Here is a 26,274-nt window from a genome sequence, read left to right on the forward strand (position 1 = left end):
CCAGAACTAGACTCATTCACGCATTTCATAATCACGTTAACCAGATGTCTGATGCCGCAACTCTTAATTGTATTTCTTGGTCTCATATTCCCAATCGTTAAATTTACAGCATGCTACACCAATACCTTTTAAGTCAGATGTAACCTCAGCTTTGAAGTCTACAAACTTTGAAGATGTAACCGTTAGTTCTTGTAGATTTAAACATTATTCTGAAGATGTAAACTTAGATTTTGAAGACTGTAATCCGTAAGCATTTGTATTCATTGTAAGAATTTGTATTTATTATTTAGCTATTTACATTGATCTGTTACCACTTGGTCCTGTTCTCTCCTTTACCTCAAGTTCTAAGTTCCTACGAAGTTAGCCTTGTTATTTTATACCCACTTGTTTGATGTAATTTTCCAATATTGGTTCTGTGTAAACCGAAGTGGTATGTACTAGTACATGAACTCCGGTATATAAAAGCCTTTAAATAAATAAATAAATAAATAAGTGTCAAATTCAACTGCCCCACCAGTTGGTGGTGGTTGAATCTGCCCTCAAGAGGGCCAAGCGCTCTCTAACTCATTCCTTGGCACCTTCGTTTAAGAACCATAAAGCGATGGACGCTCTTGGGAGGAAAGTGTTTCAAAGCACCATGCTTATTACCCACATTGCCGCTTACCAGCTCTACATGAGCCAGTATTTGCGGGACATTTGGAAGCAGGTGCAGGAAGTGGCTAAGCAGGTGCCTCAACAGCAGCAGGACATCCTCATGTCTCTGGTGCATAAGGGCCTGGAGTGCGGAAAACATGAGGTCTATGCGACCTTTGATGTTTTCGAGATGGCATAGAGAGTCTCTGTAGCAGGAATCGGTACCCGCAGAATGGCATGGCTGCGGGCCTTGGATTTCTGACTAGATGTACCAGAATGACTTGCTGATGTGCCATGTATTGAAGAGAATCTCTTCGGAGACAGGGTGAGGGATGCTGTAGCCCAATTTTGGGCCCACCACAGGACCCTTCAACAATTCTCTGCAGTATTCTGGACCCGTCCTTTTCATCCAGGAGGCCAGCGAGTCGGGAGCCAAGGAAGAGTTTCTTTTGCCAAAGGAGGTACTATCCTCCACTTCCTTGCTCCTGTTAACACCATCAGGGCTCCTGCGCTGGCCAAGGCAGCAGAAAGCCCCCAAGCCCGAGCCAGCTTCTCAATCAATTCCAGGGATGGGATTTTGACTGGGCTGTTGTAGGGGAGTGTAAGCCAGTGGTCCATACCTGAAACAATGGACCTTCCGGTTGGGGGAAGGCTGCAGTTCTTTGCGAACCGGAGGCCCAGTATAACCTCGGACCAGTGGGTTCTGTTCATCATCTGTCAGGGGTACCAAATGAACCTATTGCGTGTCCCACCAAATTGCCCTCCCTGCCCATTTTGAGGGCTGGTAGCGCATCAGGAGGTATTACTAACAGAGCTCTCCTCCCTCTTAATGGCTAGAGCGGTCGAGCCTGTACCACCAGGGCAAAGAGGGCAAGGATTCTACTTCAGGTACTTCCTGATTCCAAAGAGAAGAGGAGGACTCCATCCCATTGACCTAAGGACCTATTCCCTAAGTCAACTTGATTAATAGCAGTTAATGGTATTAGAAAAGAGTGTTTAGTGTGCCCTTGGGCCTCAGCCCGACCCCAGATGGATCCAGAAATGAACCGAGGGTTGGCGACGTGTCCCAGCATTGCAGAACACGGTCTTACTCTCTGCCAGGCCTGCAAGCTCCCAGAGCCAACAACAGATGATGTTGGTAGGGGAACGGTCCTCCGACTGTTCCGAGCCCTTTCAGACTTGCCGCTTGAATTGGCATAGAGCAGCAGGCTGGCCTGAGTATGAGGGCAGACGGAGGCCTTGACACGAAGACATGACACCAAGGTTGATGCGATGGCATCACAGACTAGGGTTGAAGCAAAGACATGACACTAGGGCAGATGCAACGGCATCAGAGATGAAGAACTTGACGAAGTCCAGACGAGACGAGAAGCTGGGAAGGAAGACATTGGCACTGTCTCTCAGGGCACCCTACACAGCCCACCTTCATGGGCGGACCCAATGGCTGGTCACGGACCACCCTGTCCCACAGCACGCCCTACACAGCCTAAGGAGACTGGTCACGGACCAAGCGGAGAGCGGGACAAGCGCAGGGAAGGAATCCAGCTGGCAAAGGCTCCAGTGACCGGGAACAGGAACCAAACGGAATGGATTTACCCTCATGAAGGTCACCTGGAGGACTAGGAGAGCTGGAACATTGCAGGAACAGACATCAGGAAGATCAAACACCAGGACACCTGGACAGGGACCTCAGGCAATGAAGACATGGTTCTAGACACAGATGAGACGAGGAGCTCCACGAAGAAGACAAGGGCCTGTCGGAGCGCTGGACAGCAGGAGCTTCCAGAGACAAAGTAACTCCGATGCAAGGCAAGGCTAACTGAAAGTTGAAGTCATGTTATAGGGCTGCAGACAGGCGACTCCCAGGGAGGAGTTTGGATGGGCCACACCTAGCTGGCCCTATAACTAAGGAGGAGTGCTGCGGGCCGGCCCGTAGGAGAAGGGTGTGGTCCAAACCAGGAAGTCCATGCAGACACAAGCAAGCCTCAGGCAGGCCCCAAGAACATTGAGGCTTCCCAGGCCCTGGAGCAAATCCCAGATAGTTTGCAGGCGAGACCCCGGCTTCGGAGCAGCCTCCAGGAAGAGGTAAGGAGCCTCCCGTAGCACCGCTACAGGAGGGTTCATAACAATGGACGTCACCTCCAAGAACTTATCCAAACCTTTTTTAAACCCAGCTACACTAACTGCACTAACCACATCCTCTGGCAATGAATTCCAGAGCTTAATTGTGCATTGTGAAAAATAATTTTCTCCTATTAGTTTTAAATGTGCTACTTGCTAACTTCATGGAGTGCCCCCTAGTCCTTCTATTATCTGAAAGAGTAAATAACCGATTCGCATTTACCCGTTCTAGACCGCTCATGATTTTAAACAACTCTATCATATCCCCACTCAGCCATCTCTTCTCCAAGCTGAACAGCCCTAACCTCTTCAGCCTTTCCTCAAAGAAAATAAATAAAACTTAGGATTCTAAATTTAGCTAAAATAAGCTCTTAATTTAGAAGCTCCTCTTTTTTAAGATTGGCTTCCTAAATTTTAGGAACCTAAATTTTGGAAACATTTTCAACTCACCTAAATATGGCTGAAAAACTTCCTAAAACTTAGGCACCTAAGTAAAGCATTGAACATATTTTGATTATTGACCCCCTTAGTTTATAGCACAGACTAGTAGGTAAACATGCCTTGAACAGAAAGCTGGATAATTGACAGCTATGTCTGCCAACAGGAGGTAAGACTTTCTGTTTACCTCCACTGCTCACATTAGAGCAATACAATATGGGTTCTTATGTTGATCACTGCCGAGCTCCTGAAAAAGTATATCCTCCAGTCTCTTATGCACCTCCTGTCAGAAAATAAAAAGGGAACATGCTAGTGTAGTACTGGTGATATACTATTCAAAAAAATACCCGAATTATAGCATGAAATCAAAACTCAACATAAATCAAACTTGCTATATAGACGACTTATCTAATATATTAGTGACCTTCATATAGTGCCACTTATGACTTTTTGGCTTGTGTCAGTGGTAAGCCCTGAGAAAGCACTAGGACTTTATAATCATGAGGTTACTAACTAAGTGAAATTCTAGGATCCTTCGAAGTGAAGTTATCAAATGTACTTATCTTTGAAAAAAAGTCCACTTTGTTAACATTCCGTAGTCAAGCCGACACTGCAATGTTTCGGAGCTGGAAACTCCTTCTTCAGGGTGACTCGGTATCTGTATAAGTGGACGGCAGTGGACTGTTTTCTTGTTGTATAATACTGTGCAAAATGAATAAGAATGTCCTTAAGATACTATTACATAATTTACACAAGTGGCTACTAGAAATGGTAGGAACATTACTATCATTATCTAAGATTTAGCCCTACTCACAAAAATGTCTTCCCATGCGCATCTATGTAATATACCACTATCCTGCTGTTAAGGATCTCTATGTTCATCTGATGTTGGCTGTTTTGTTAACCTATTTTTCCATGCTGCACTTATGTTATCCCTTTCCCAGTTCCCATTACCTGTTATGATGTACTTTCTAAGCTGCAGTTCAAATGTGAACCGGTGTGATGTCCCTACTAACACCGGTATATAAAATTAATTAATTAATTAATTAATTTTGCCTCACCATCAAGATATATAAGGGAAATAAAAATAGATGACCTGAATTTAAATCTTGAAACGGACCTTACTGCTTTTTTAGAAGCTCCAACTGAAGAACAATTAGAATATCGGGGAACTTTATCAGTATCATTTATTTATCCAGTAGATAGAGATTTAGTTCTAAGCTTATTTTTTAAAAATCATAATAAATTATATTATGGACAAAAGGTCAGGATGTATCCTGATATCGTGAAGGATACACAAACCCGTAGAAAAACTTTTGTGGGATTATGTCAAGAAGCACAATCAATAGGAGCCCAGATAAATATTAGGTACCCTTGTAAATGCTTGATGCAACACAATGGTAAAAGATATATTTATTATGATCCCCAACAATTAAGGAGTTATCTAGATAAATATAGAAATGAAGCTAGTACCCCCCAATCTGCTCAGGTGCAAGTAGATAAGTAGGTTGTATTATCCTCCCTATTTGTTTGATGTTTAAGTAAGAAACAGTGTTCCAATGGCCAGAGATCCTTTTGTTTCTTTATATTAAAGGAGAAGGAAAATAAGCTTACAATACTTCATTGGACTAGTATAGAAACAAATTGTTCTTCTTTTCTTTTTTTTTGTTTTTTCTATATGATGTACTAGAACTAAGAAATGCTGTAAACGTTCCTGTTTGTATAAATGAAAAATTGATAAATAAAAAAAAAAAAGAAATGTTAGGAACACCTACTTCTTGTGAGACTCTGGCGATGCAGTCAGCTAACGCTAAACATGAATTACTGCAACATAATGATAATGAATAATAACAGGAAAAATACATTCTATGGTGGTTCTAAAATGGATCCTTTAGAGTCAGAGTGAGGCTCAGCCTGTACTTACATTTTCGATGCTGTGAAGCTACCTGTCACGGTTGGGGTGCTATACCCTTAACTGACAGTGGCTGATGTCAGTTAAGTGATGATAACTTCACTTCGAAGGATCCTAGAATTTTGCTTAGTTAGTGATCTCATGATTATAAAGCCCTAGTGCTTTTTCAGGGCTTACCACTGACACAAGCCAAAAAGCCATAAGTGGCACTATATGAAGGTCACTAATATATTAGATAAGTCCTCTGTATAAACTTTGAATATTTCTATATTTGTTACCTATTGCTCCATCTTTCCCGTTTCTCTTTGCTATTTTAGTTTGTCAGGTCCGCTGTTATGGAACCTCATACTGTTTGCCTATCGGTTGTCCACCCCCCCTCCCCTGTTATTTGTACTTTCCACCTTTTGTTATTATGTAAACCGATATGATGTGTACTTTAATGTCGGTATAGAAAAGCTGTTAAATAAATAAATAAGTATAGCAAGTTTGATTTATGTGGTGTAGTATTGGTGCCATTTCTGTGGCTGTGTGACTCTGGCTCAGAAACACTGTTGGAGGGTTGCTAACTTTATAGAAATTTTGCTGGGTGTGTATTTGCCCTGATTCTTTCTTTCTGGCAGGTCTCCTGTCCCATTCAGAGTTTGTCGCATGAGTTACATTGGATTCTAGAATTGGCTTGACTCTGTCCATTTTGAATATTAGGAACCGATCCGCCTTCACGACATAACAAAAGGTGCGATAGAGGACAGAAGCAGGTCATGTACCCTTTGAACCTCACGGTACCAGGTAACTTCCTTTTATCCAAGGGTTTTCTCTTCTTGATAGTTGTCAGTGGAGAGGGAGGCAGTGTGGTTGGTGCTAGTATTCACCATGTCATACCTAGTAGAGATGGTTTGTTCCCTGTACATATCCGGATCAGTCCAGACTCCTAAGTTTATTCATCCCTGCCAGCAGATGGAGTCAGAGAAAAGCCTCGCTGATGCTGCTTGATAAACCCTGGTGCCACCTGCAGTAGTTCAGTATTTCTCTGTCTCCAGCAGGTGGCTGGTGCATAAACCTGCAGTTCTTTTTTTACCCTTTTTTTTTTCTAGCCTTTTTCTTTGGGTGAGCCTTCCTCCGAGGGGACTGGTTCCTTTGGGAACCATTCTCTGTTCGGTTGAGGTGGACCAGCTGAGGTCCAAATTGTTCCATAGGGGGTAAATCTGGTGGTCCAGATCCCTCCCTTCACAAGGCCGGTCTTGTGGCTTTCAGCCCTTTTTAATTCTTCAGGGGTTTCTCTCCTTATTGCTTAGTGGCTGATCTGAGCTGGACAGCTCCTTTCAGCTCTAGGAGAGGAACTTCCTTGCTATTTTTGTTAAAGTTTAAAAAAAAAAAAAGTTGAGAAAAAAAAAACAGAAGAAGACAGGCAGTAAGGCTCTGGGGCGATTTCCCCCCCCCCCCCCTTGTTTTGTTAGATTTTTTTCTTTTTCTTTTCTGGTTGTTTTTCTGTTCTGTTTCCTCGGCATGGTTCGCAGCTCGGCTTGCTGCGCATATGGGGCAGTCCCGGCGCGTTTCGGTCTGGTCGGACTCTGTTCTGGCTGCATTTCGGGGGGGAAGGGCCCTCCCTCCTCCCGGGAGTCTCTAAACGGTGGCGCTTTAATAAGCGCACGGCTGCCGCGGTCGGGCCAATTTTAAATGCCCCTGCTGACTCCAGTTCTGCCGGCTCCCTTGAGGCGGGAGCAGCGGCCATTTTGGTGCCAGATTTGCACGTGCCGCCATTTTTGGATGGGTGGGAGATCTCCCTCCATGGCTCTTCCCGGACCATCCAGGCCCCCTCGAGGGGCAGGGGCTCTCCAGAGGCGCTAGTCAGCAGGTCCCTTTGCCTCAGGGTCCTGGGGGAGACCAGGTCCTGATTTTATCTCTGGGCTCGCGCCCCTTCTCCCCTGACTTTATTCTCCTACTCCACCAGGCCTATCTGGCATAGCAGGAAGGTTTAGGGCGCCCACAGTTGCCCCTGGCACCTCGGGGTCCATGTTTGCAGCCTCCGGGAACCGAGTCAGGGTTCGCGTGGTCGCGTGATGCGGGGGTCCCGCTTTTGCTTAGTCTGGGGGGGGGGGGGCGGCGGCGGGAGGCTTAGCGGTCCCGATCCCTCTGGCAGGGGCAGCGACAGTGTTGGCAGCACAGGATCTGGGGTCCCCGAACTTGGATCAGGGAGATGGCATGGGGACACCTTCGGTGGCAGAGGGTGATGACCTCAAGATTCTCCGTTTGTTCTGGAGGGAGGAGTTGGACCCCCTTCTTCCTCAAGTTCTTGAGGAACTTGGTTTGAAAGCTCTTCAGGAGGTTCTGGAGATGGATGGGTGGACCCTGTCCTAGATAGTCTTAGGGCTCCTCCTCCTGCCTTTCCTTATCATAGGTCGGTGCAGCAATAGGTAGAACGTGAGTGGGATTCCCCAGACTCAGGCTTGAGGGTGGGTAGAGCGATGTCGAAACTCTACCCCTTGCCAGAACAAACCTTGGAGCTTTTTGCGCTTCCGTAGGTGGATGCGGCAGTTTCTGCGGTCACTAAGAAAACTACTATTCCAGTGGCGGGGGCCACAGCACTTAAGGATGTTCAGGATCGAAAGTTGGAGCTTCATCTCAAGAGGATATTTGAGGGGGCGGCCTTGGGGCTGCGGGCCACCATTTTCTCCGGCTTTATGCAAAGAGCATGTTTGTGCTGGGTTCAGAGTTTTCAGGATGGGCAAACGCTACCTGCATCTGACACGTCGAATGCAGATCGCGTTGAGGCATCGGTCGCATATGTGGCTGATGCCCTTTATGATTTGGTGCGTTTGCTGTCTCGAGTTATGAGTTCTGCGGTGGCGGCCCAATGTTTGCTGTGGCTCCATCACTGGTCTGCGGATGTGTCTTCTAAGGCCCAGTTAGGTTCCTTGACCTTCAAAGGTTGTCTGTTGTTTGGGGAGCAGCTGATAAAGCAGTTGAGTGAACGAAGGTACACAAGTTGCCAGAAGAGAAGCCTAGGAATCATCAGGCTTTTCAGGCCCAGTCACGTTTTAGGGACGGTAAACAATCTTATCCTTCTAGAGGTCCCGTTGGGTCGTAGTCACAGAAATCCTTTCAATCTCAGGGTTCGAATTGGGGTCAGTCCTTTCGCAGTGGCCGAAAACCTTTCAGGGCCCCCACGGCTGGGGGGCCCACTGGGGTCACGTCCTCCCAATGAAGCGAGGCCGGTTCACTCCACCGTTCCCTATATAGGGGCCGTCTGGCAGAGTTTTATGATGAGTGGACCAAGATTACGCAGGGTCAGTAGGTCCTCTCGCTGATAAGAGACGGTTATGCGTTAGAGTTTGCACGTCCCGTTCGAGACCTATTCTTAGTCTCCCCTTGCGGGTTCTCGGCGAAGCATCGCGTGGTTTGGGAGACTTTGCACAGGTTGCGTGAGTTGGGGGCGGTGATCCCAGTGCCCCCGCATGAGCGGGACAGGGGATGTTACTCCATCTACTTCATGGTGTCGAAAAAGGAGGGTATGTTTCGACCCATCCTGGACCTCAAATCAGTCAACGTGTCCTTAAAGATACCACGCTTCCACATGTAGACTTTACGTTCAGTGATTGCGGCGGTGAGCTCTCAGGAGTTTTTGGCTTCCCTGGATCTGATGGAGGCATATCTACATATTCCCATTCGTCCGGATCATCAGCGCTTTCTGAGGTTCGCAGTGCTAGGTCAGCATTTCCAATTTTAGGCTCTCCCCTTTGGACTGGCCACAGCTCCTCACACGTTCACCAAGGTAATGGTGGTGGTGGTGGCAGCTCTTTGACGTGAGGGGGTGCTGGTGCACCCTTATCTCGATGATTGGCTAATTCAGGAGAAGTCGTTGGATGGATGCCGTTCTTCAGTTCAGAAAGTCATTTGTCTGCTAGAGTCTCTCAGCTGGGTGGTCAATCAAGCGAAGAGTCATTTGGAGCCATCCCAGACACTAGACTATCTCGGGGCTCGTTTCGACACGAGGGAAGGCAAAGCGTTTCTCACAGAGGAGAGAATGATCAAGCTACAGTCACACGTTCGCCACTTATTGGCATTGAGGGTGCCCCAAGCCTGGGATTTTTTGCAGGTTCTGGGATCGATGGCCTCAACGCTGGAATTGGTGCCATGGGCCTTCGCACATATGCGCCCACTTCAGAGGGCCCTGTTGGAGAGGTGGAATCCTCTGTCACAGGCTTTTCATTTACCGGTCTTGCTGGATGCATCGGCACGGAGCAGCCTCTTGTGGTGGCTACAGTTGTCCAATCTGTAGCATGGTGTCAGTCTCGAGGTTCAGGACTGGGTGGTTCTCACTACCGATGCCAGTCTCTCTGGTTGGAGGGCAGTCTGCGAGCGGCAGTCGGTCCAGGGCACTTGGTCGGCGGTAGAAGCCTCGTGGCCTATCAATCGGTTGGAGACCAGGGCGGTGCAGCTGGCCCTTCGAGCATTCCTCCCTCTCGTTCAGGGTCATTCTGCCATGACGGTAGCTTACATCAATTGTCAGGGCGGCACCAAGAGCCAGGGGTGGGGTGGCCCTGGAAGCTCAGGAGCTGTTTCTCTGGGCAGAACTGTACTTGGTTCAGTTAGCTGTGCAGTTAGCTGTGTCTCATATAGTGGATGTCGACAACGTCCAGGCCGATTTTCTCAGTTGTCAGAGCTTAGATCCAGGCGAGTGGGAATTGGCGGATTCTGCAATGCGGCTCATCCGGAAGAGATGGGACTGTCCTCACGTCGATTTGATGGCGACTCGGCTCAATGCGAAAGCTCCTCGGTTTTTCAGCCTCAGGAGGGAGTGCGGGGCAGAGGGGTTGGCATTCTGGTACTGCCTTGGCCTTGGGGGATCTTGCTTTATGTCTTCCCTTCATAGCCTCTAGTAGGCAAGGTGTTGTGCCACATAGAGAAACACCCTGGAAAGGTGGTCCTAGTAGCTCTGGAGTGGCCACGCCGACCGTGATTCACAGATCTCGTCAGTCTAGTAGTGGACGGTCCGCCGTGCCTCAGCCATCTTCTGGATCTTCTCTGTCAGGGTCCCGTATTTTCTGACCAGGCAGATCACTTTTGTCTAGCGGCTTGGCTTTTGAGAGACGTCGCTTGAGGCGGAGAGGATATCCAGAGCTGGTGATCACTACTGTTTTGCAGGCTAGGCATCAGTCTACTTCTCTCTCTTATGTTCGGGTTTGGAAAGTGTTTAAGGCTTGGTGTACCGACCGAGGGATACAGGCAGTTCATGCCTCGATTTCTCATGTCTTGTCTTTCCTACAAGAGGGTTTGGCTAAAGGCCTTGATTTTAATTCTCTTCGGGTACAGATAGCGGCTCTTGCTTGCTTGCAAGGGAAGATTGAGGGGTACTCTTTATCTTGTCATCCGGATGTACAGAGGTTTCTGTGGGGAGTTAAGAATTTGCGTCCTCCGGTGCAGTAGGACTGTCCCCCCTGGAACCTTAATCTAGTTCTGTGAGTATTGTGTGATGCTCGAGCCAATTCTGAGAACGACCCTTAAAAATCTGACTCTCAAAGTGGTGTTCTTTGTGGCCATCTGTTCCGCCAGGAGGATTTCTGAATTGCAGGACTTGTCGTGCAGGGACCCGTTCCTTCAAATATCCGATTCTGGAGTCACGTTGCATACAGTTCCTTCCTTTGTCCTGAAAGTGGTCTTTGCCTTTCATGTTAATCAGACTATTGAGCTCCCAGTTTTTACAGAGTTGGAAGATTCTGTGCAGCATGCTCGGGAGCTTAAGCTGTTGGATGTCTGCAGGGCCTTGCTTCGCTATCTCAAGTTTACTAATGATTTCAGGAAGTCTGATCATCTTTTTGTTTTATGGAGCGGATCAAAGAAGGGTACCCATGCCTCCAAAGCAACGATTGCCAGGTGGCTTAAGGAGGCTTTTGGTTCGGCGTATATTCTCAAGGGCCGTCAAGTCCCTGAGGGTTTGCGGGCTCAGGCGGCTTCATGGGTGGAGGCTCAGTTAGTGACTCCACAGGAGATTTGCAGGGCTGTGACTTGGAAATCGCTGCATGCTTTTGCAAGGCATTACTGTTTGGATTTGGGAATTTTTGATTCCTGGTCTTTTGGTGAAGGTGTCTTGCGAGCAGGACTCTCCAGGTCCCACCTTCTCTAGGAAGCTTTGGTACATCCCAGGAGTCTGGACTGACCCGGGTATGTACAGGGAAAGGAAAATTGGTTCTTACCTGCTAATTTTCATTCCTGTAGTACCAACGGATCAGTCCAGAACCCACCCGGGTTGGAGGGGGAGAGTCTTCCGCTCAGCTATAATCCTTTCAGCATACTTCTGTTTTTGGTTTGTTCATCTCGCCGCATCTCAAAAAAGATATAATTGTGATGGAGAAGGTACAGAGAAGGGTGACCAAAATGATAAGGGGAATGGAACAGCTCCCCTATGAGGAAAGATTAAAGAGGTTAGGACTTTTCAGCTTGGAGAAGAGACGGCTGAGGGGGGATATGATAGAGGTGTTTAAAATCATGAGAGGTCTAGAACAGGTAGATGTGAATCAGTTATTAAGTCTTTCAGATAATAGAAAGACTCAGGGGCACTCCATGAAGTTATCATGTGGCACATTTAAAACTAATCGGAGAAAGTTCTTCTTCACTCAGCGCACAATTAAACTCTGGAATTTGTTGCCAGAGGATGTGGTTAGTGCAGTTAGTGTAGCTGGGTTTAAAAAAGGATTGGAAAAGTTCTTGAAGGAGAAGTCCATTACCTGCTATTAATTAAATTGACTTAGAAAATAGCCACTGCCATTAGCAATATTAACATGGAATAGGCTTAGTTTTTGGGTACTTGCCAGGTTCTTATGGCCTGGATTGGCCACTGTTGGAAACAGGATGCTGGGCTTGATGGACCCTTGGTCTGACCCAGTATGGCATGTTCTTATGTTCTTCTTATGTTCTTAACTTACCAAATTTTTTACAAGCTTTTTGCAAGTTTTTTGCACATAATGTTTTCAGCTTGGGTACAGGTTAATACTGAACTACTTCAGGTGGCACCAGGGCTTATCAAGCAGTGTCAGCGAGGCTTTTCTCTGTCTCCGTCTGCCGACAGGGATGAATAAACCCAGGAGCCTGGACTGATCCGTTGGTACTACAGGAACGAAAATTAGCAGGTAAAAACCAATTTTCTTTCAGGTCACTGGGAATCTGTGTGTGCAACTCAATAGATCTCTTACCAGAAAAGAATTATTCATTAACTCATGAAAATACGAAATGTACACCACTTGCTGCTCCTTTTCAGGCTTTCATATTTGTTTTACAATTGTTTTTTAACTTCTTTTCAACTGAAAAGACTATGAGAATGTATTCTGTGTGAAGACCTTTAAAAACTTCATTTCTTTTTTTCTCTCTTTGTCCTAAGATTTTTGCTACTTTATTGTGGCCCCCACACTCTGCTACCAGCTTAATTTCCCCAGGAACAAACGGATTCGGAAACGCTTCCTATTTTGGAGATTGTTTGAGATGGTAAGTCACACTGATGCTGGACATACACCTATTGATGGCTGGGTTAGTGGCATGATTGAAACAGGCAGAAAACATACAAGGAAAAGAAAACACATGGAATCAACACGTAACATGTCTCCACTTCCTTGATTGGAGCCTCAAACAGAGTCAGCAAAACTCCTCTAAGTCCAGGCATCCTACCACAATAACCAATACAGAGTGGCATGCCTTTGTGAAAAAATGATGGGCAGACTTTCCAAAGACATACATGAAAGAAATACCAAAAATGAAAAATGTCTCACACAACCAGTACAAACTTAAAATGACAAGACTAACCAATTTATTGATGCATGAGTTTTCGAGGACAAGAGATGCATCTGGCGAAGTGGACTCTGTGCTCAAGCCTCAATAAATTGATTAGTTGGTAAAGTGCCACTTGCCATTGCTACACCAGACTAACATGGCTATCCCTCTGAAGATTTTCAGCAATGGAAATTCACTTTTCTCTCATTTATATGTCCTTGGGAAAATACCTTGATGAATCAGGCCCTTAGAATAGATTGTAAGCCCTCTGGAGGTAGGGAAATACCTATAGTACTTGAATGTAATCCACTTCGAATTACATTCGAAGTGGATTACATTTGTTATTTGTTATTTGCTATTTGTTATTTAAATTCCACCTGAAAAAGTGGAATTTAAATAACAAATAGCAATACTAGAAAGGTTGAGAGAGCCCCTTCAAGCAAAATGTCCACCTTCTTGTCTTCTCTTTAAAAAAAAAAAAAAGAGACAACTTCATTCATAGAGACCATGTCTGATGATTCATTGAATTCATATGAAACAGATTTTCCATCACCGGATCTGCCATCAACTGTACACCCAAACAACCCAGGTTTTTAACCCTACCAGAAGACTCTACATACCCCAAATTTCTACAGAAAATGTCGGAATCTCTAACATTCAGCCTAGAAGAGGATGCTGAAGAAATTAATGACTTAACAAAGGTATCCTAAGAGTCATCTAACCATCGAAATAGTGTAAAGCGCTTCCAATGCATGATGCGTTAATGAAAGTTCAGACAAAAATCTGGAAAACACCTTTCACTGGACTACTAGTAGCAAAAACCATTAATATGAAATGAAGGATAAAAAAATACCCTGGACATGAGAGAGTACATATCCTTCATGACTGCTTAATTGTGGAGTCTGAGATGAAAAAAGCCAAGAAAGCAAATTCCTATTCAAACTCTCCTCCAGGAAGAGACTCAAGGTTCATTGATACAGTGGGAAATAGAGTATACCAGGAAGCTACCTTGTAAGTAAGAATTGCTGCACACCAGGTACAGATGATTCAATATCTTTACAATAACCTTGAAAAGCTTCAAGAGTGTTCAGGAAAATTACCTGAAGACAGAGCTGTAGCTAGCCTACAGCCAATATGCCCATGGCAATAGGCGCCATCCCAATGGGGCGCCACCACTCTCTCATACAATGTGGTTGAAAAGTGCCTTTCTTCCTCCCGATACAATCCTTGACCTCAACAGCTTTGTCTCCATGGAGAGAAGATGAGCTTCTGTGCTGCTCTTGGTGTCCCCCCCTCCCCTCTGGGCCATCTTTGTAGGAGGAGGAGACAAATCAGAACAAAAATACCAACCCTGCTGCTCAGCAGAGGTGATCTGTGCAGGATCCCCTCCCTCTGCAGTCAGGAGCAGCGAGGTCAATGGGGCTGTGAGAATAATCATCGGAAGCAGGAAGCACAGCTCGCTAGCTGGAAGCAATGCATTAGCCCACCCTGCCCAACTGCAGCTGGAACAGCGTGGCCCGCGGGACCACAGAAGGAGCATCAGCCTTCCTTTACCCAACATTCAGGAGCAGAAGAAGCGGCGTGGCTGTGGGGTTGCAAGAAGAATCTCCTCTTCCCCCTCAGTCAGGAGCAGTGAGGCCTTTGACCCAAAGGTGCAGCATCGGTCTTCCTTCAAGAGCAACGGCAGAAGCAGCACACACCGAGGCTAGAAGGAGGAAAAATCTGGTAAGCCGTGAGGGTGAAGAGGGAGGCTGCTGCTCCTTGTGCTTCGAGAGGGGAGAAAGAAGTAAGAGACAGTATGTGTGTGTTTGTGTGCTTGAGCCTGTGGTAGAGAGAGATGACCTCTGTTTGTGTGTGTATGACTGAGCATGGCAAAGAGAGTCAGCCTCTGTGTGTGTTTGTATTTCTGTGTATGTGATTGAGTGGCAGAGAGAGACTGCATGTGTATGATTGAGCACGGCAAAAACAGACCGTCTTTAGTGTGTGTGGGGGGATTGAGCATGGTAGAGAGAAACAGCATGTGTGTACACATGTAATTGGGCACTCCATGAACTCCTTAGAACTCATCCAAAGTTCCTGCCAAAAGTGGTATCACAATTCCACCTGAATCAAGAAATAGTATTTCCAACTTTTTTTTTCCAAAACTGCATGCAACACTGGCTGAATAGGTATTACATATCCCGGATTGCAGAATAGCCCTTTTGTTCTATTTACACAGAATACAAACATTCAGAAAATAAAACTCAACTTTTCATATCCTAAGACACAACTTAAAAAAGGCATAGCTGTCAAAAATCAAACATTATCAAGGTGGTTGATTCAATGCATTTCTCACTGTTATGCAACTGTTTGTTTGGACATTCCACAAGCAATAAAGGCACATCAGGCAAGAGCAATGGCTGCAGCCATGGCTCATATCAACTCAGCATCAATCCAGGATATCTGTAAAGCTGCCACATGGATGACAAATCACACCTTTACAAAGCAGTACAGTCTGGATATGGGCTCATACAATGACAGTATGGAAAAACAGTATTTTAAGAACATTTTTAAATAATCAAACCAAACTTCCTGCAAAACACCAGATGGGTTGCAGGACAAACAACAAAAATCAAAGACTATTTCAAGCCACCCTCAGCTAGGGAGTGCCATCTTGTGTGACTGTTTATTGGGCTTGTCCACAGAGAAAGCAAAGTTGCTTACCTGTAACAGGTGTTCTCTATGAACAGCAAAACAAACTGCCACACAATCTCGCCCTCTTCCCTGGGAAGTTTACCTAGCTTGGGAAAAAATGGAGACAGACTCGCACATGGTGATGCTAGCACGTGAAGTGCCGAGCAAACTCTAAAATCAAAGTTAAACTTTCTGCACTATGAAAGAAAAAGGATCCAACTCGTGGTGTCAGATGACGTGTCCCATCTTGTGTGGCTGTTTGTTTTGCTATCCATGGAGAACATCTGTTACAGGTAAGCAACTTGTTTTTCATAATAGTTACAAACAGTAGCCAGCCCTGCTCTCTGCAAGCTCTGATGACATTTTTTGAAAGCTCTCACACCCACCTGTAAGCTCAGGTGATCTAATGTGTAAGACTGTCCTTCCATCGCTCCTATATTTATTGTGTAAGCCCTGCTCACCCCTCAATTCCAACTACTATTTTAGTTGATCTCATGTGTAAAGCCTGCCTTCCCCCTTATTCCCACTTCCAAGCTCATGTGATCTCCTGTCAGGATCGTTAAAGTCACTCGCACCAGGATATTGATGATGATGATGTGGCACAGAACATCTTGTGAGATTTGCATTGGTGTCCATATAAACTTTAAATTTCAGTCACAGGACTCACTTAGAATAAATTTTTGATCTCTTTTGCTTTTTCTTTTCTTTGTAGGTATTCCTGGCCCAGCTCATGTTAGGACTGGTTCAGCAGGTATGGATTCATGGAATATCACAATTTAGCAGGGCTTTTGAATGCAGGGCATGTTGAAAATTTCTGCCTGGAATGCCTTTGTTAGACCTACTCTTAATCTGACTGCACACACTGGATCGATCAATAATGTATGCAAACCATACCTTTCTCACCTAGAAAAATAGGAGACTTACTGGAGTTGACAGAAGGACCCACTAGGGGTAGTCCTTCTCATTGGAGGAACAGCAGGAGGAAAGCAGACAGGTGGCAGCTAAGCTGTTGGCTTTGGCTGCTATCTCCCCTTCTCAGTCAAGCAATGTACATAAAGATGTAAGTCTGCATGTTTATACTGTATCCAGCACCATTATAATGCAGTCATTAATCTGGGGATTATATCTGTTAGGCTTGATGATTAATGGGCGGAATATGTAGAACAAAATGAAATTTGTCAAGATGACTATTTTGGGAAGAAGCAAAAACAATACTGCAGGGATATATTATTTCATAATTCAATAGTAAACGGAAAAATATAATGCAAAACATCCTGTATTTGGAATTTCAGTTTCAGGCAGCATAGAAAGAGTATGAACAACATGCATCATTGTTAAACAAGGAGAAATACTTAGGGGTGCAGATAACTTTAAATACCCTTTTGCACCAGATGTTGCGATCCTGCCCGCGAGGAGCGCGGACAGGCTCTTACCTTCATGTGGCCAGTTGGGCCGCTAACACTATCTTCTTCGCGGAGAGTGTGCCGCCGTCGTTGGACTCCTCCCTGGCTGCCTCCGGCCCTGCGCGGCAGGGTCGGGCCTCCGGGAGCTCCCTCATGCGGCTGGGGACTGCTGCTCCTGCTTCCCCGAATCAGCTGGGGCCGTCCCTGCAGCTGTTCCCAGGAGGCCGGGGTTTTCAGCCGGCAGGGAGGCCGTCCCTGCTGGTGTCTCTACAGTCTGGGTCCTCGCCCGGCAGGGAAGCCGTCCCTGCCGGTGCCTGCAGCCTTCTACAGCTCCCTGCTCATCCTGCAGCCAACCCTTCTTCTGCTTCCTGCTTCTGTCTTCGCGGCTGGGAGCCGCTCCTGCAGCCTGCCACCTCTCCAGCTTCAGGGCAGGGCTGCTCCGCTACCTACCTTGCTCCTTAGGCCTTCCACATGGCTGAGGACGCCACCTGCGGATCCTGCTTCTCTTCTTCCAGTTCTCCTAGGGCGCGGGCGTGCGCCTCTCTCCTCCTCTTCAAGGGCCAGCTACATGTGGCCCTCTGCTGACCCCTCCCTGGGCGTTGTCCTCTTCAGCCCTACAAAAGGGCTCAGCGTCCATTCCAGCTTTGCCTTCGCAAGGAGTTGGTCACTCCTGGGATCCTGCTGTCCTTCGCTCCAGGAGTCGTCCTTGTTCCAGCACTTCTTCAAGGTCCTGTGTTTCTTGTTCTTCGTTGGAGCTCCTCATCTTGTCCTGTTGTCTATGTTCCAGTCCTGATGTTCACCTGCTGTTCCAGATGTCCGTGTTCCAGCCCTAAGGTCTGTCTCCTGATCCAGTATCTGTATGCCAGTCCAGATGTTTGTTCCTGATGTCCGTGACCCAGCCCTGACATTGCTTCTCCTGATCCTGAAGTCCGTGATTCTGTCTTGCTCTCCTGTACCCCTGGTTCCTCGTTCCTGAGTCTTCTGTAAGCTTGGCACCCCGCGGCAAGCCATGTCATGGTCCGTGACCAGCCCCACGGGTGGGCTGAGTAGGGCGCTTCATGATTCAAGCCTTGTACCTTGTTCTTGAGTCTTCTGATAGCCAAGTACCTTGTTCCTGAGTCTTCTGAAAGCCAAGTACCTTGTTCCTGAGTCTTCTATAAGCTTGGTACCCTGTGGCAAGCCATGTTGTGGTCCGTGACCAGCCCCATGGGCGGGCTGAGTAGGGTGCTTCATGATGCAAGCCTAGTACATTGTTCCTGAGTCTTCTGAAAGCCTTGTACCTCACTCTTGAGTCTTCTGAAAGCCTTGTACCTCGCTCCTGAGTCTTCTGAAAGCCAAGTACCTCGTTCCTTCCTGCGCTGGTCCCGCTCCCGCGGATGTAGGGCGGGGTAGTCCATGACCAGACCAGTAGTACTGGCTAAGTAGGGCACCCTGAGGGATCGCGCCACTGTCCATATACCCGAGTCTCGTCTGTGCACTCAAGTACCTCGTTCATGAGTCTACGTCTATTCCTGAGTCTACATCTGTGCATCCAAGTACCTTGTCTCTGAGTCTCGTCTGAATCTCCATGTTCCGGTCTTCGCTGCCCTGGCCTCCATCCGGCCTGCCGCTTCTTGCCGTACCCTGCGGCAGGTCCGAAAGGGCTTGGAACGGTCGGAGGACTGTTCATAAGACCATCATTCCGAAGCGTGTAGGTCTGGAGGAGGGTCAGTATCTCCAGTCTTCTGTCCAGCCTCGCTCCTGTCCAGCCCATGCTCGGGCATGCCTCGCCTACTGCGGCACCTCTTCGGAGTTCCTCTGGGGTCGAGCCGTGGCCCAAGAACACACATCTCTTGGTAAGTGGGACCGCTCTCCTAGCGCTCCACAACAGATTGCGAAGGCCATGTGTTCGGCGTTCATGTCCTTGTGATGGGTCCATGCCTAGTTCTGGAGTTCTTTGCCAAGAGATTTTTTTTTTAAGGAAAAAACTTCTGTCCCAGTTTTTTCGCTGTGATCTACCGACCTGCTGGAGGCGCCAGTTTGCTTGAATTTTTTGTTTTCCCACACCGCTAGAGGCTTTAGCACCTGCTTCCACCAAGTGCCTTCTTGAGACTTTGTTTAGCCTGGGTACACTTGCTGTACGACCTGCTGTTCCGATCATTTGTTCATTCTATTTGGTGGTCCTAAGAAGGGGGACAAAGCATCTAAGGCATCCATCTCTCGTTGGATTAAAGAGGCCATTTGTTTGTCATACATAGCCCATGGACGCCAAGTGCCTTTGGGTATCAGAGCTCATTCCACCAGGGCCCAGGCTACTTCCTGGGCAGAATGTCAGTGGCTGTCACCTCAGGAAATCTGTAGGGTGGCTGTGTGGTCCTCGCTGCACACTTTCACTAAGCATTATCGATTGGACGTTAAGGCTGCTGTTGAATCGTCCTTCGGTGAGAGTGTCCTGCGTACAGGTCTTTCAGGTTCCCGCCCAGTATAGGGTGACTTGGGTACCTCCCACTTCTCTGGACTGATCTGGGTATGTTCAGGAAATGAAAATTGGTTCTTACCTGCTAATTTTCGTTCCTGTTATACCACAGATCAGTCCAGAGGCCCACCCAGTTACCGAAAGACTGTCTCGCTAGACTTTGCTATGCTTCTTTCTTTTTTCACAATGCTCCTTTTGCAGATAAATTTGATGGAGCAGTTCTTTGAAGTTTGTTCAGTTTATGTGTTCATGGGGCAAAGTGGTAGTTAGTTTTAGTTGGTTTCTCGATATGCCTCTGATGCCAGCACCGAGTCCGCCATCGAGGCCAGCACCATCGCCAGTACCGGTTCCACTTTCGTCACCGGTGCCCATACCAATACAATTACCGACTCCATCGCCGATTCCACCGATGCTGATGCCAGACATATCCTTTTTTGCGCCAATTTTAGCAAAATTGGACACACTCATCTGTGCCGTCCTAGTAAAATCACCAGAGATACCGATACCAGCACCGAGAGAAGAGGAAATAGTAAAGGAAATACCGATGCCTGAACCACTCCCAGGTCCATCGGGAATCACATGCCCACGTCCATCGTTTTCTCCGCTGTTTCCGTCGAAGCCACTGGAGAAACCGTCGATGCCAATTGTACCCATTCCATCGACGCCTCCTCGTCCACATTCACCGGACACCTGGGACGATCCCAATACTGATACTTCTTCAGAGGAAGTCCTCTCAGAACCTTCTCCTCCAGAGGAAAGAAGGAAATCCCCTCCAGAGGACCTTTCCTTCTCAAATTTCATCAAGGAGATGGCTGACACCATCCCCTTCCAGCTTGAATCTGAAGAGGACACCAGACAAAAAACTCTGGAAGTGTTACAATTCGTGGACCCACCTAAAGAGGTGCTGGCAATTCTAGTTCATGAAGTCCTCATTGACTTGCAACACAGGCTATGGGAGCATCCCTGCACCATACCACCGATGAATAAAAGGACTGATGCTACATATCTAGTCCAGCACATCCCAGGCTTCCAAAAGACTCAATTACCTCATCAATCAGTAGTAGCTGAGTCAGCTCAAAAGAAATCCAAACGAATAAAGCCTCATTCATCTAATCCTCTTGGAAAGGACAATAGATTCTTTATTTATTTTTATTTATTTAAACATTTTTATATACCGGCATTCGTTGTGGACATCATGTCGGTTTACAGTAAACAGGTTAAGTTTGGAAAAATGTTTCAGGGTTCCATGTTAGTCTCCAGAATTGCGTCCTACCAACTATATATGACGCAATATCAGCATAATTTATGGAAATAAATCCAAGAACTCTCTGAAACTCTCCCTCAGTAATTCCAAGATTCTTTCACTTCCATCATCCATAAGGGCCTGGAAGCTGGGAAACGCAAAGTTCGTGCAGCTTACGATAGTTTCGAGACTGCATCAAGAATGTCGGCCATGGGTATAAGTGCCCGCAGATGGGCCTGGCTCAAGGCCTCTGACCTGAGACCAGAAGTACAGGAGAAACTTGCTGATCTCCCTTGCGTAGGGGACAATCTCTTTGGAGATAAAGTAAAAGAGGCAGTTTCTCAGTTAAAGGAACATTCGGAAACCTTGAGACAGCTTTCCTCTGCTCCTCAGGAGTCTCAACCATCATCACGAAGACTCCTAAGGAAAGATTCCAAACGGCCATACTACAGGCCACGACGTTATTATCCACCTCCTGCCCGTGGAAAGTCATCTAGGCCAGCTCAAAGACCGCAGACCCGACAACCAAGAGCACCTAGAGCTCAACCGCCTCCGCAAACAGGGTCAACTTTGGGATTTTGAAATCACACCAGTGAGGACTGAAGCATCCTGCTTGTCCTGGGATAAAGCAAAATTGTTTACCTTGTAATAGGTGTTATCCCAGGACAGCAGGATGTAGTCCTCACGAAACCCACCCACCACCCTGCGGAGTTGGGTCCGATACGTTTTATTTTTTTATTTTTGGCTAACGCTCATTGCTACAAACGAGACTGAAGGGAGACCCCTGTGGCTCGAGGGATCATGGCATGCTGGGCATGCTCAGTAGGCTCAGGATGCCAAGCAAAAGTTTCTAGAAACTTTGACAAAAAGTTTTCCGGGATAGGGTCTGTCAGTGACGTCACCCATATGTGAGGACTATATCCTGCTGTCCTCGGTTAACACCTATTACAAGGTAAGCAATTTTGCTTTACAGCGAGTAGTGGATCTTATGAACTTTTTCAATGTGTGTTTGGTTACTTTACAACACCAATCAGGTGGGAGGTTGAGCTTTAAGAATTATTTGGGGGGGGGAGGGGACATTTTGTATGCTTTTAATTTTTCCTCTTTGTGCTTTGATTTTTAACCCAATGTTATGTCTTAATATACTGTTTGTGGCATGTTAGAATATTCTCTTAGTTATTCATGAAAATCAATGAAACCCAAGTTCAAGAAAACTGTTAATAAATAAATCCTACAATTGCCATTTATATTTGATTCTATTATACATATTTAGATTTATGAATTGCAATATAACAAAAATCTCAGTGCGATTTATATTACGAATAGAAACAAAATCAGATCAATAAAATACAATAACATAACCATATTACAGTAGCCCAGACAGGACACCACCTTGAGCTTTATAAAGAAACATAAAATAGGATGGCAATATCTAAAGATCTTCTGTGCTTATCCTGGGCTTTTTTGAATTCTATTACTGTTTTTGTCTCAACCACCTATCCTGGGAGGCCATTCCATGCATCCATCACCCTTTCTATGAAAAAATATTTTCTGATGTTACTCCTGACAGCTCCTTTGAACCTCACATCATGACCTCTTGTTATATAATTTTCTTTCTACTGTATCTAATTTTCTCACAGGACAAGCAGGATGGTAGTCCTCACATATGGGTGACATCATCAGGATGGAGCCCAATCACGGAAAACTTCTGTCAAAGTTTCCAGAACTTTGACTGGCCCCTACTGGGCATGCCCAGCATGGCACTAACCCTGCAGCCAGCAGGGGTCCCCCTTCAGTCTTCTTTTTTTCCGCGCAGCAGTAGCCTTGCGGTTTAGGAGCTCTGAAGAGATTCCTGACAGGAATTTTCCTCACGGACTTAATTAAAATTAGTTTGCCCCACAGGGGTCCCTCCTCTAACTTTTCTCAGGCTGTGGTACTCCGGTACGTTTTTCACCGATTTTCATCGATTACTGTCGAGTTTGGCCCTCGCGGCCTACTGGCCGTTGACCTACCGCGGCTTGATTTTTTCTATGGCCATGGCGTCGGGTTTTCGTCGGTGCCCGGACTGTACTCGTACCATGTCTATCAAAGACCCTCATGGAGTCTGTGTAATGTGTTTAGGTCGTGAGCATGATGTCCTGACTTGCAACAAATGTGTCCTTTATGACACCAAAAGGTCGCAAAGCCAGAATGGAGAAGATGGGACTCCTTTTCCGTGCTCACACCCCGACGCCGTCCATCGCATCGACGTCATCGAAACCGGCACCGTTGAAGTTGCACCACCATCGACAACCGTCCGGTGACCGCCCGCCATCGACGTCTTCACGGCCATCGACTCCCGTTTCTCCCCCTCAAGATCGAGGGGATCGTAGGGAGAAACATCGGCATCGTAAGTCTCGGACCGTTGAGGGAGCGAAATCATCGACCTCGCCACCATCCGAGCCACCATCGAAGAAGCCCCGTCCAGGAACGGCACCAACCACTCCTGCGACCGGGACATCGAGGCCACCCTCACCCGATCGGGGTTTGGGAGTCGCGATTCCGCCTGTAAAGGTGGTCCCTCCGACTGTGCCTCAGCCTCCCTCTTCTGTCATGGAGCCGGAGCTGATTGCCCCAGGTCTCCGGGAAGAACTGGACCGGCTGGTCCAGGAGGCCATCGACAAGGCGATGCAACGACTCCAGGTTCCTCCGGCACCGACACCGGCACCGAGAGTGGAACCGGTCACCAACCCGATTCCAGCAGCGCTGGCACCGCTGCTATCCCGGATGGAGGCGCTCATGACTGCCCTTCCACTGGTGATTCCCAGGTCTCCGATGGCTCTGGTGCGCTCCCCGATGACTGCTTCACCGGGAGGAGAAACACCGTTCCGCATTCCTCCTTCAGGGGTATTGCCTCAGCCATCAATGCCATTTCGTCCCTCGCCATCGATTCATTCATCGGAGGTGATACGCACATCGGCACCATCGATTCCGGCACCGATGCCCCCCAGGGCGTCCACGGTGCCCCCGGTGATTCCTTCGATTTTCTCGGAGCCTCAGCCGGGCCCTTCGGGTATCCAACCCCCTTCTCGTCCTACAGGTCAGCCTGCTGATCCTTATGACACCTGGGGTGATGATACTTCCACAGACACCGATGATTTACCTTCACCTTCTTCTCCTACTGAAAGTAGAAAGCGTTCTCCTCCAGAGGACCTCTCTTTCATTAATTTTGTGAAGGAAATGTCAGAATTGGTCCCTTTTCAGCTTCAGACGGAGCAAGATGATAGGCACCAGATGATGGAGCTTCTCCAATTCCTGGATGCCCCTAAAGTGATCACTTCTATTCCCATTCATCAAGTTCTTCTTGACCTCCTCAAAAAGAACTGGGAAAATCCTGGATCCATTGCCCCAGTACACAGAAAAGCTGACACTACTTATCTAGTACAGTCAGCCCCGGGCTTTCAAAAATCTCAGCTTGACCACCACTCAGTTGTGGTAGAATCATCTCAAAAGAAAGCAAAAAGGATGAAGCCACACTCCTCTACCCCTCCTGTCAAGGAACACAAGTTCCTAGACAATATTGGTCGACAAGTGTTCCAAGGGGCCATGCTCATCTCCAGAATTGCTTCTTACCATGACACAATACAATAGGGTCATTTTCAAGCAAATACAGGACTTCTCTGAAACCCTGCCTGACCAATTCCAAGAACATCTTCAAACCCTTGTCAACAAGAGGTTTGAGGCAGGAAAGCATGAGATAAGAACAGCTTTCGATATCTTCGACACCTCCACTAGAGTGTCTGCAACTGCCATTTCGGCAAGACGCTGGGCCTGGCTCGAGTCTTCTGAACTTCGCCCAGAAGTACAAGACAGGCTTTCTGACCTGCCCTGTATAGGAGATAATCTATTTGATGCACAGATTCAGCAAATAGTGGCTGAGTTAAAGGACCATCATGAGACCCTCAAACAGCTCTCATCGATACCTTCTGACTTCCCTTCTAGACAGCCCTTCAAGAAGGACTCTAAGAAGTAATTCTTCCGCCCAAGGAAGTACTATCCCCTACCAACAAGGTCCCGAGTTACGAGGCCTTATCAAAAATCTCAGCCTCGCCAGCCCCGGAAGCAAAAGCCACAAGCAGCTCCCCAGCCGGGGCCTGCTTCAGGTTTTTGACTTTCACTTGGAGAGCAGCAGCCTGATCCCTCTGCCAGGCATACCAGTGAGAGGTCAATTTATGCCACTTTCATGGAATGTGGCAATCAATCACAACCGACCAATGGGTGCTGGCAATCATTGCTCAGGGTTACCACCTGAACTTTCTTGCTGGTCCCACCGGACTCCCCACCTCTACAAGCGTGGAAAGTAACCGACCACTCTGTCCTTCTGGAGCAGGAGGTTTCCCTTCTTCTCCAGTTAAGAGCAATAGAACCCGTTCCTCTTTCACAACAAAGCCTAGGGTTCTATTCCCGGTACTTTTTGATCCCCAAAAAATCCGGGGGGCTTTGTCCAATTCTGGACCTACGTGCCCTCAACAAGTACCTCCAGCGGGAAAAGTTCAAGATGGTAACCTTGGGCTCGCTTCTACCTCTTCTACAAAGAGGAGACTGGCTTTGCTCTCTGGACCTCCAGGACGCATACACCCACATTGCAATAGCTCCAGCTCATCGCAAGTACCTCCGGTTTTTAGTAGGCCCAAGGCACTATCAATACCGGGTGCTTCCATTCGGCCTAGCATCGGCACCACGAGTCTTTACCAAATGTCTCGTAGTTGTTGCAGCCTTTCTCAGGAAAGAAGGTGTTCACGTCTACCCCTATTTAGACGACTGGTTGATCAGGGCCCCAACCCAGCAAGCCGCTCGATCGGCCCTGGATTTGACCCTACACACTCTAATCTTTCTAGGATTTCTCGTCAATTACGAGAAATCCTATTTAGTCCCATCTCAAACCTTGTCCTTCATTGGGGCAGACTTGGACACCTTACAGGCAAAAGCCTTTCTACCTCAACAACGAGTGCAAACCCTCGTGTCTCTCGCTCACCAGTTGCAGTCTCAGTATACAGCAACGGCTCAGCAATTCCTTGTCCTTCTCGGACACATGGCGTCTTCAGTCCATCTCACACCAATGGCCCGCCTGGCCATGAGAGTCATGCATTGGACTCTGAGGTCACAATGGATTCAAGCGACTCAGCCTCTGTCAACCATTGTCCACATCACCGACGTACTCAGTCTGTCTCTCGCCTGGTGGAAAGATCAGAACAATCTCCTCCAGGGACTGCCTTTTCATCTACCAGATCCTCAACTCATTCTCACCACCGATGCTTCCAACCTCGGCTGGGGAGCTCATGTGAACGATCTCCAGACACAAGGATCTTGGTCTCCAGAGGAAGCCAAACACCAGATAAATTTCCTGGAGCTTCAAGCAATGCGATATGCTCTCAGAGCTTTTCAGGATTGCCTATCAAATCACGTCATCCTAATTCAGACGGACAATCAGGTGGCCATGTGGAACATCAACAAACATGGAGGCACAGGCTCCTTCCTTCTGTGTCAGGAAGCTGCGCAGATTTGGGTGGAAGCACTCTCCCGCTCGATGTACCTCAGGGCCACCTACTTGCCGGGAGTGCACAATGTCTTGGCAGACAAACTGAGTCGTGTCTTCCAA

General features: G+C 47.3%; 1 protein-coding gene across 2 annotated transcripts in view; it reads left to right on the forward strand.

Annotated features, from left to right (window-relative positions):
• Positions 1–26,274, forward strand: part of LOC115080506 (diacylglycerol O-acyltransferase 1-like) — a 129,954-nt gene that overhangs the window by 73,081 nt on the left and 30,599 nt on the right. For both annotated transcript variants that reach the window (XM_029584707.1, XM_029584706.1), the window contains exons 10-12: positions 5,807–5,890; positions 12,477–12,580; positions 16,248–16,286. In XM_029584707.1, the coding sequence (XP_029440567.1) occupies positions 5,807–5,890; positions 12,477–12,580; positions 16,248–16,286 (227 nt within the window). The remainder of the gene's footprint in view (positions 1–5,806; positions 5,891–12,476; positions 12,581–16,247; positions 16,287–26,274) is intronic.

The sequence above is a fragment of the Rhinatrema bivittatum genome, chromosome 19, assembly GCF_901001135.1.
Source record: "Rhinatrema bivittatum chromosome 19, aRhiBiv1.1, whole genome shotgun sequence".
NCBI classification, from domain to species: domain Eukaryota; kingdom Metazoa; phylum Chordata; class Amphibia; order Gymnophiona; family Rhinatrematidae; genus Rhinatrema; species Rhinatrema bivittatum.